General features: G+C 40.0%; 1 protein-coding gene across 1 annotated transcript in view; it reads left to right on the forward strand.

The window, feature by feature from the left end:
• dhx15 (DEAH (Asp-Glu-Ala-His) box helicase 15) overlaps positions 1–9,720 on the forward strand; it is a 31,151-nt gene extending 21,431 nt beyond the window's left edge. The window contains exons 7-14 of the mRNA XM_036596241.1: positions 1,040–1,126; positions 1,411–1,560; positions 1,997–2,105; positions 5,278–5,469; positions 6,487–6,609; positions 6,990–7,180; positions 8,252–8,421; positions 9,165–9,720. Of these exons, the coding sequence (XP_036452134.1) occupies positions 1,040–1,126; positions 1,411–1,560; positions 1,997–2,105; positions 5,278–5,469; positions 6,487–6,609; positions 6,990–7,180; positions 8,252–8,421; positions 9,165–9,282 (1,140 nt within the window). The 3' untranslated portion in view covers positions 9,283–9,720. The remainder of the gene's footprint in view (positions 1–1,039; positions 1,127–1,410; positions 1,561–1,996; positions 2,106–5,277; positions 5,470–6,486; positions 6,610–6,989; positions 7,181–8,251; positions 8,422–9,164) is intronic.
• Positions 9,721–11,000: the final 1,280 nt, after the last annotated feature.

Here is an 11,000-nt window from a genome sequence, read left to right on the forward strand (position 1 = left end):
GTGTCTTCTCTCCAAAAAGAGCAGCAGTAATGTGTCTGGACGGGCTGCTCGAAGGAGAGCGGTCCAGCTCAGCCAGCGCACGGCCGATTTGACTTGATTGCAGCAACTGTTGCTGTACTCCCCTGTTGGGTTGCGTTAGGCTTCTCTGCTGCAACAGCTCAGTAGAGTGTCGTTCAGGATTTCATTCCCCTACATTTTTGCCATTACATCTCACCAAAATACAGTGCTTGTTTGGATATGTGAATACATTTTTACATAGAATTTTCACTTGAATATGCACAAAGCTGCGTCTGCACCAGGGGTGTAACGATATAATCAGGCCATAATTAGATTCAAAATAATGGGTTCACAGTTCAATATTCCCGTGATATTCTGAACACCATTAGAATGATTGTATCTACTTTCTTAATGTGATTAGAGTAGTAAGGCAGGAGGAGCACAGCATGTGACATGAGCATTCTGGAGTGAGTTGTTGATTTCAAAAACTTGATGTTAAAATAATGCAGTTGCATTAGATGGCATAATTAGTAACCATTTAATATATTTATTCTCCACATTTTCCATCATATCACAATGCAGTGTTACACCACTATCATCGCTGTCTATAAAAACAAAACAAACTCTCCAAAATAGGAACATTACAGTACAGGTAGAATTGTAAGAGAGTTGTAAGTTATTGTAGAGACTCCTCTATTCCAAGAATTTTGAAGCATGTCTGTTGGTCCATTCATCATAACAGTTTCAGTGTTAAGGACAGCTGCTGTGTTCAAAGGATATAGAAAAATGGGGGAAAAAAAATACTGATTCATGTGTAGTAGTTCGTAAGTGTAGTATAGTGTTAACTAATTAATTCTAGTCTGTTATTATTGTCAACTGTAAATGTTATTTACAGTAATAAGTGGGGTGGGTAATATTGCAGTGTTTTGGTGCATATTTTCAGCTTTCGACTGCTACACCTTGAGTTTATCAGTCTAGTCAGCACACTCTGCAGCCATACTCTCCGCTTAATCTGAACCTCATCTCTGTTCTGCTTCCTCAGGTCGTGGTGTCCACAAACATCGCTGAGACGTCCCTGACCATCGACGGCGTGGTGTTTGTAATTGATCCTGGCTTTGCCAAGCAAAAGGTTAGCTCTCCTCCTCTACTGCACTCAGCTAATCTCACCCCATCATCTGCTTCTCCTGCTTCTGAAATCCCCTGATAAACCGAGTGGCAGGGCCCTGACAGCAGTTTGAGATGGAAAAGCTAGTTAGTTATTCTGCTGACATTTCCCTGGCCTTGCCGCTCCTGTCATACATGTAGTCCTGTCTCAGCTGAGTGATGGGGTCGCGTCAGCATATTGTACCGGGGCTCTGCTGCATTGTACATTGAATATTCATTTAATTTCGTTTCTGCTTCTGTGTCGTACAGGTGTATAACCCCCGAATCAGGGTGGAGTCACTGCTAGTGACGGCTATCAGCAAAGCGTCGGCCCAGCAGAGGGCGGGGCGAGCTGGACGTACACGTCCAGGGAAGTGCTTCCGACTCTACACGGAGAAGGCTTACAAGACTGAGATGCAGGTGAGTGATGGCAGCTGCCTTTTAGCAGACCTCCGAACAATGTCTCCATGTGCATTACTGCCTCTGTACACGATGTGTGTTTCTTGCATAGAAGTAACTGTGGTCATCAATGTGCTGTAAAGAGCACTAATGTTTTTGTTAGTATTACTTTGCCTCTGTGTAAATGTTCAGTCATGTCTCAAACATTTCTTATTCTTTTTCTTTCTTTTAAACAGCCTTATTTAAAATAAGACATTCTGACAAATGGCAGTGTGAAAACACCCTTCTGCTTAAACAGACGACAAAGTGAATTTGAAAACATGTTAAATAGATCCTCAAAAGCGCCAGTCTCGGCTCTCTTGACACATGAGGACGTGTTAGGTTCTGATGGGAAACCTGGACTAATTCATTCTCTGTCTCTCTCTCTCTCTCGCTCTCTCTCTTTCTGTACTGACAGGATAACACGTACCCAGAGATTCTCAGGTCAAACTTGGGCTCTGTGGTGTTACAGCTGAAGAAACTAGGTATTGATGACCTGGTGCACTTTGACTTCATGGACCCACCAGGTATGGAAGTTTTTCTGAGACAACTATGGCTGCTAAATAGAACTATGTAGTGGTTTAGACTTACTTGAGATCCATATTAAGAACTTCTGTCCTTTTGAATTATTGGTATTAGAAAATTAAAAGTTGCTATGATATTTTAAGTTAAACATACAGTGTGTAACTGCTTATGTACAGGAAAATGAAAAGCAGCTGTGAAAAGTGTTTGTCTCTCCCATTGTGTGTTTTTGAACCAGTCAAGAGAGATTTTGAGTTGCTCTGTTTTTCTGTTAACTTTTGTTGTTCTGAAATAACAAATCGCAGCTTTTACAGTTTTGAGTTGTTAAACTTCTATATGATGTATATATTTGCTAACACTAACATTTTGAAATATATTGCTGTTTTTTGAGTAATCTAAGAGTGCTTCTCTGTAGTGGATTGCTATTGCTCCGCATGATGTGGTAGAGATGTGGCGGAAAGCAAGGGATGGCAAATGTATGACACTGAATGAGAGCAAATATACATGCCAAAATATATTACAGCGATACCTTTCAGAGAGAATTTGACTTTTTGACTGAGGGTTGACAGTTGCCTCTTGGCACACTTTTGCTGGCAGTGCTCAAGGGTGCTACTGATAGGCTAATCCTTCATGATGTGGCCAATGACTGAATTGGTGCAACTGATTATTTTTGTCTGAGTCTATCTCACTGGGCTCTTACTGTCCTTGTCTGTCTGCTGAAAGCATGCCAGGATCTTCTGTATTATTCCATTATCGATAAACGAGACACTGCCTTTTGTGTGTTTGAGTGTCTTTCTAAACAGTGAGAGACTGATCCTGCTTGTCCTATAAACAATTATTTTCCCATCTCCTGCCAAGATACTAAATGCATCTTGACAGTAATTTTTAGAAATTATCGTTTTTGGCCTCTTTCTGACATCATGTGTATATACACAATAGCTTTATTTACTGTTGTAAAGCTATCTTGACTCAGTGATCCTTCCTCTAACGAAGTTTGTCTGGAAGCCATTAGTACTAGGGATGCAAAATTTGACAGATTCTTTTGTCAGATAACCATTGGATATTAGTTGGTGAATTATTGATAACAATCCTAAAACCAGGGACATGACCCATGAAAACATCAAACACAGCACTGCATTTTATTTATGAATATATAAAATGACAAAATCACAACCTAAAGTAACAGATATGAAAATAATGTAAAATAATCTACTTACTTTTCACACATTGGCCCAAGTTAATGAATATGTATGGCGATGACTGGGGCTGGCTGGAAGTTCATATGTGTAGTTTAAACAAGAATTATCATAGTCAAATGCTTGCATCTTAGCTTTTTTTGTCATATTACCAGAGATGTTCTAAAGGAGAAGGCAGGTCACTGGTTGGAAAATAAATTGGATAGCGCTTAACGCTCAACATGGCATCTGTTTACAAGGAAAGTCCTGCCTAAAAATAAAATGAGCTGGTCAGGTTGCTGGTTAAGCCACTAGTAGAAACAGCTACCCCTCATTGTGGAGGTATATGCAGGCGCAGTAGCCAGAATGAGCTAAAAATTGTTTTTAGTGTGATATTTAAGCCATATGGTATAAACTATTTATGCTGTTTTTGTCAAATTTTGTTATTTCGAATATGGTTTTGAAATGTTAATCTGGCTTTTAGTTTGGGTACAGACCTATAAAACCCAGTCAGAGAGTTAGAAAGTCTGGTCTGGTATGACTGACAATAACTGCCCAGGGGTGTTGCAAAGATGGACAGACATTCCTATAAGGACTTGTACCTAACTACATTGGCTAACTGTTAGTTAAACACATTTGCAACAAAACCAACAAAAAAGACTTGCCTCACCTAAGGCATACCTTAGCACTATATGATGTAGCTATATAGTGGTTTAAACTATATATAGGATGGTTTAGTCTCTGCCGTATTCCATTTTCAACAGCTCTAGTTAAAATTAAGTGGAGTCGAGGGTGGAGACTCTAGAAAACCCAAAGTTGAGTATAACATAGTAGGGCTACTTAAATGTGTTGCTTTTCTCTTGTGCACAATGCAAAAACGGTCTTCAAGTTTAATGAAAACTTGGCCTGCCTATTCAAATATCAGTTGTTTATCAAGAATTAAATACGCTTTTTAACTGCCGAATATTTATGTTAATCTATTAATCATTAATATCCTTAATTAGTGCTGAACATGTGGAGGCTACATCTGAGTGTGTATGTTTTTAAAATAGCTCAAATTTGTATTTGTGTCCATCTCAAAAGTTGATAGTAAATATTTGAATTTGACCAACTTTTTATCAAAAGGCAGTATTTCAGCCTCTCATCGTTGCGCTGGAACAACAAATTCTTTTGCCCGATGAACGGAAGTTGAAAATGTGGAGGAATCTAGTGCTAGATGAAGCTGAAGCAAACAGTTTGCCTGGTGACATTTGCTGAGCGCTCACTCCCTGCTTTGCAGTTTAATGTACCTTTTTAGTTTTCTCTTTCATTGATTTGGTCTTGGTTTAACATATCAGCACACCTCATGCTATAGAAGTCAATAGTTTGTTGCTGATGAGGGTGCACGGTATATAGATTACATTTTCCGCCCGGGTTCACTGCATGGCTTCCACCTTCGATATTTTGCCCAAAGTATGACTTGAGCCAGCACATGTAACGCTGCATGCTTTCACCAGGTACAGGGGAAAAAAAGAACTCTTGGTACAGCCGATCAATATAAAGTCTTAATAACTAACTAATGGCTGCCTTTTATGAAATGAAGTTTTCCTGAATGATTGAATGAGAAACTTTGCATTTTCCACTGTTCAGCAGCCTCCTCAAAGCCCAAGGCAAAGCTAATTTTCACTTAACATGCAACTGGTCATTAGGCCCTGCCTCTCCAGAGCCAAAGGTCAATAATTGAATTTTGTGGTGCATGTGCACGTGGGTAGGGTTCATTCTGGTGGTGTGTGACTAGTGTTGATATATTAACTGCAGGGTTTCCCTGTAATTGTGTTTAGTGGCCGTGTTTTGTTGTGCTTGTTGATTGGATGAAAAATCATCATGGCCTGCTTTGAAAGTTATTTGATAATCAAGAGGATGTATGTTCTGTTCCATGTCTGATTATTTGATTTCTTTACTTTTCGTCTAAATTGTGAATACCTGTAATATGGGTCCTTTTTTTCCAATAAATCCTCACCAGCTCCTGAGACCCTGATGCGTGCTCTGGAGCTGCTGAACTACCTTGCGGCACTGAACGATGACGGAGACCTGACAGAGCTGGGCTCTATGATGGCCGAGTTCCCTTTGGACCCTCAGCTGGCTAAAATGGTCATTGCCAGCTGCGACTTCAACTGCTCCAATGAGATCCTCTCAATCACAGCCATGCTATCAGGTAATATACACTCAATGCCACTGCCAAATTTGGTGCAGTTTGCATAAATGTGGCATGTGTGAGTTGGTGGCTACAACATAAATGTGTTGCGTTTTATTCCCTAGTATTTTAAACAATTCACAAATTGTCGATGTGCGTGTGTTTTGATAAAGATTTAGAAAATCTCCTTTTCAACATCTTTTGTTCTAACTTATGTTGGAGGTTCCCATTTCATGAGACGTTTTTTCCTCCTGAAAGCAATAGTAAAAGTGACTGAATGGTGCTCTATTATACATTCAGTTTCCGAGGTAGCTAATGCTGTTATCCACAAGCTACCTTCAGAGACTGTTACTATCTGTCAAGAAGGTAAAAAAAAACAAAAAACCTATAATTAATTTGTAGCTTCAATGTGCCCCTGCAGTAATTGCATGGTAAACGTGTCCAGTCATGCCTGTTGAGATGAATTCAGGATTTATTGAGTGGAGGGGTGGGGGAGAGTAGGGAGACTGGAACAATAGGCTTTAGGTGAGATGTACACCGCTGCCAGGCTAGCGCTGCAAGCCATCCTGTTGCCCATCCTGGTTATGCCCAGCATGCCAGTCTGAACTTAATGCAATGCCTGATCCAAATTAAGCACTTAAGATTTGTCTGTTAATTAAAATTCTTGTTGGAGATTATGCTTAATTAGGAAGGCTTCAGGCAAAACCCATGCTGAATATAGTGGAAGAAAATTAGTTTTAACGATTCCGACTAGACTTCGGTAAATTTGGTGTCTTCACCTGCTAACTTGCCCTGATTGGGATGGTTCCTGAGAATATTTGACTGAAGATGTACTTTATTGCCACAGTGCAACACCTCTGGAACGTCCCACATTAAGGCAAACGGAAGCTGCACTTGTGCCTACTCCCACCCCCTACTTGGTGTAGCATACCCTGTGCCGTGCTCTAGCATCTGAACTAGGCCTTGTGTCCTGTTTGGGTGAACGTTTGACTCATCCCTATGGGCGGCTGTGTTGGGGCCCATACCAACCTTGTTTAGTCCCACAGTGCTTCGTGCGCCCAACTGAGGCTAAGAAGGCAGCTGATGAGTCGAAGATGAGGTTCGCCCACATCGACGGGGACCACCTGACCCTGCTGAATGTCTACCATGCCTTCAAACAGAGTATGTATTGCACAGAGTTTGTATCTTGCAGTTTTCACTCTGTTCTTTTCACTATTCCCCTTTGTAAATAGTTACATGGCATGCTGTTTGATCTGCTCTGTAGTCATTTAATTTCCGTAGTTTTCTTATGTTAATCAATCATGTTAATTTTGTTCCTGTCATTTTAATAGATTGATGAATTAATTAATCTTCTCTAGCCAAACTGCTAAATCTCATCAACTGTATTTAAGTAATTGCAAATCCATCAGACATGGCGAAAACGAGATCAGTTTGTCAGATAAAATGTCATTTTTGTGATGCCTGTGAAGATAGTTCAGGTCTTTTAGGTCTTTGTGGAACGCCTAATAGTTATTACTACCTTGTCTGTCCTTTCGTTTTAGACCATGAGTCAGTGCAGTGGTGCTATGACAACTTTGTGAACTACCGCTCGCTGATGTCCGCCGATAACGTACGGCAGCAGCTGTCGCGCATCATGGACCGCTTCAACCTGCCACGGCGCAGCACCGAGTTCACCAGCCGAGATTACTACATCAACATCCGCCGCGCGCTTGTCACTGGCTTCTTTATGCAGGTGTGTTTGTGCACGTGTGTATGTGTGTGCTCAGCCATGTGTGTAATGGGGAGTTGGGGTCAGTGCTGGGTTATCTTTGTTACTTTGTGTCTGATGGCTGATTAGTAACTGTTTTAAATTCTGTTCCAAATACCAGACAGTACTGAGGGCCCTGAAGGACTGAATATTCCTCCTCTTACATTCCAAGGATGCTGATGCTGTTAGAAATGTGTAGTTTTGTCCTGCAGCTATCCAAGTTCCTTTTTGGACTAATATATTGGAATTAGTGCTTTTTTATCTTGGAGGCTCAAAACTAATGTGTTGACATACGAACACAGAGCCATTTTGATGTGGCCTTAAGGCTCCCATCAGAGATCCTGAAAGATCAAGTTGTATTGGCTTCAGTCAGCAGAACGATAGGCAAACAGCCTAAATGGTAAACATCTTTTGCCAAAAGCGACAATATAATGGAGCTGCCAAGTCGTAGAAATTTGGTCACACATGAGCATGGCTGACAGCTTATTAGGGGTTAATGAGAAGATAATTATTTAGCAGACATTCTAAATATGATATAGTTTGTGCATTATACCATATATTTTTTGTCGGCTGGAATTATGACCATACGTTTTACATTCTTTCCTCATAACGAATTGATAGAAACCCACAATCACTCATGCTTACCATTATAATGGATAGCTCTCTTTTAAACTCTGACCATTTAAGCACATAATAAGAAATAGTAAATTTTTGGGCTGCCTGAGGAAAACAAATGACATTTTTAGTAGGTTTGTTTCCAGAAGAGGCAGCTTCAAAACAAGTGACCTGACTAGTTGAATTACTCCATTAATATCAAAATATTTGTCAACATTAACCTTTACTGGCGAGACAAATTTGCACCTTCGTGTACAAATTAAGAGGTGCTCTATCGCTGACGTCTCTGTTTGCTTGTGGGATTTTATTGAGACTGATTGCCCAGGTTAATCTCTATGTTCGTATGCTGCATGTTTAAGTGGCTGGAGAACTAGAGTGCGTGTGGGAGGGTGACTGCGCGTGTGAGATTTATTTGTTAATTTGCTTCTGGGGTGTTATCAGGTGGCCCACCTGGAGCGTACAGGGCACTATTTGACGGTGAAGGACAACCAGGTGGTCCAGCTGCACCCCTCCACTGTGCTGGACCACAAACCTGAGTGGGTGCTCTACAATGAGTTTGTGCTGACCACCAAGAATTACATCCGCACCTGCACGGACATCAAACCTGAGTGGTAAGCAAAAAATCTTTATCTGGTTTTTGTGCTTGTATGTCTTTATGCAAATGCAGGATGTGTGTCTGTGCAGTTTTTTGTTAATTCAATTTATGTGGAAGTTCACAATATAGAAGTTAAAAAAAGTGCAGTAATAAAAAAAAAAAACAGTAATACTTGCTTGTATTGGAGTTGGTCTGATTTAAAGTCAGCCTTAGTCAGAAATCACAATGCATTTTTCGTTCCATATTGTGACATACCTCTGGGTGAAACGTAGTATTAGAGGCGATCTCTGAGCTAGCTGAGCATTACGCTCAGTACCATGTACACCACGTGCCAAGTTAGTATTTTTTCCCTACCTGCTGATACACGGTAACAATCAAAAATCAGGGAGCAGTTTAAAGGCATAATTGTCTTTTTTTTTCATGGTGACATAATGAGTTGTGCTTAATATGACCAGGGATAAAAACTAAAAAGGTAACCAATCAGTTTTGATTTCAGGCTGACTTTAAATCTAAAATTACATTGCTGGTTTCTGTAGCAGAGGTGGTAATGTGTGAACATGCTCTAAAGTAGGAAAAGAACTCCTGTAAGGGAGCCATTATCACCATTGTTAAGTAGTGTAACTACATAAGGATGTACAGGCATGCACCTTTTAGAAAGAGAAATTGTTGAACAATTAGTTGGGAAAGTGCAAAATGTTTCTAATGGAAAAGCTGTGTGATGTGACTATTTTTCATGCATTTATGTTTTGTTGCTTTCAGGCTGGTCAAAATTGCACCGCAGTACTATGAGATGAGTAACTTCCCTCAGTGTGAAGCCAAGAGGCAACTGGAGCGCATTATCGCTAAACTCCAAACCAAGGAATACTCTCAATATTAAATGCCCTGGTTGGCTTAAGGACAATATGAAATTTAACCCTCAGCTCTCCATGAGGTTTCCTCTCTGAACTCTGAAAGTTGTACATTGTCATCTTTTCAACATTAGGTTGCCATTTATATATTTTTTTTCTTTTCTGTTTCAGTTTATTGTTAAGATTATTTTTATAAGATTTTTTTTTTCTTGCTCCCATCCCTTCCTTTTTTGGTCACCTGAGATAGCGTTTTGCAAAGTGGTCACTGTAGGCACTAAGGATCGGTTAAATTGGGAGCGAATGCTCAACAGGGATACAGTCATCGACCATCTTTATGCATGATCATTCATGTGGATGTTGACATTCCTTATAAACATTGTGAACTTTTACTGATGTAACTGAGTAGACAAGTCCTTGTTTATTCTGTTAAAAAAAGCTTTGAATTCAATAAAAAACTATTGATATCAGCTGTGGTTGCCTTGTCAGTCAGAGTATGCTCTTGTGAAGTAGCCTCCTGACATTTTTGTCAGACATAGAAAAAGAATAGGAAATATGTAGTATAAAACATTCAACAATCATACACGGAATGTGCTACAATGCCTAATGTATTTTAGTCGAGTTTCCGTTTCATGTAAAATATAAAGTTGCAAAAATAAAATAAATATTGATTACTAACTGATAAAAGATGATAATGCAATTTGTATGTAAGACTGTTTCAGGAGTGCTGCTCAAGTTTTGGTGTAAGAAAGTCCAACTTCAAAAAAAGAAAAAAAAAAAAAGTATTTTTATTATTTTTAGTAGTATATGTGTTAAATTGGACAGAGGTGAGATTAATTAACTTGGAGAAAAAAAAAAAAAAAGGAAACTAGTGGTCTACTCTGGCATGGACAATAGTTCTGGTTTTTCTAGTTGCTGCTTTGGGACAACTTTCATGTGCATTCTAAACTTTCTTTTTTCATACCCAGTACTGTGACAGACAATGCAGAACCTTCACAAAGGCCTGAATTGCTTTCCTTCCTTTGTTGGACTACTGCAATTGCCACTAGACAACTTTTTTGATTCGTCATGTAAGCTCCTTGAAAAAGCAGACTTGATGTAATTGTGTCTGCTCAAGAAAGTTGGCGGCACCCCGTTGTGAAGGTTCTTGAAAAGCCTCTTCATTCTCTGGGTCAGCTCCCCAAATGAAGGATACCGAGTTAGCCAGAGCGTGAAACTACCAGGAATTGGGCAGCGGGACATCTCTGAAGTGAGGGTCCTTGAGGACTTGTTCCTCCAGGCTTAGGTCAGCTGAGGTTCACTGGAGCAGTGCAATGATTTTGGGTCTGGGGCCAAGCCATGTTGAGTGGAGGGCCCCCTGTGGACCAAAGCTCCTTTGGCTCTTCCCATTCATTATTATATTTTAGCCTTTTAGCATATTCATTTTTTTTTTCTTTTTCTTTTTTGCTGACTTCTACGAAAGCATCGGGTTGACTCCACTCCTGACAGTTGAAAGAACTGAACTGATTCCTCCATGTAGAGTTCTGAGTAATATGCATCTACAGCTTACTGCAGCACTTCCATATAGCTTGTGCTACATTCTTAGTGTTTAGTAAATGCTTTCTGACTTGTCTCTGTTTAATTTGGGGTATTCTTAGAATCCTAGAGAAGGCACCAGGCCTAATCCATCTCAGTGCCCAGCTTTGAGAACATTCGCTGCTTCATCGCTGTGTTCATACAGCACTTCGGTTGGGAGAGAAAGTACATTTAA

Source organism: Colossoma macropomum, unplaced genomic scaffold, assembly GCF_904425465.1.
Source record: "Colossoma macropomum unplaced genomic scaffold, Colossoma_macropomum, whole genome shotgun sequence".
NCBI lineage: Eukaryota > Metazoa > Chordata > Actinopteri > Characiformes > Serrasalmidae > Colossoma > Colossoma macropomum.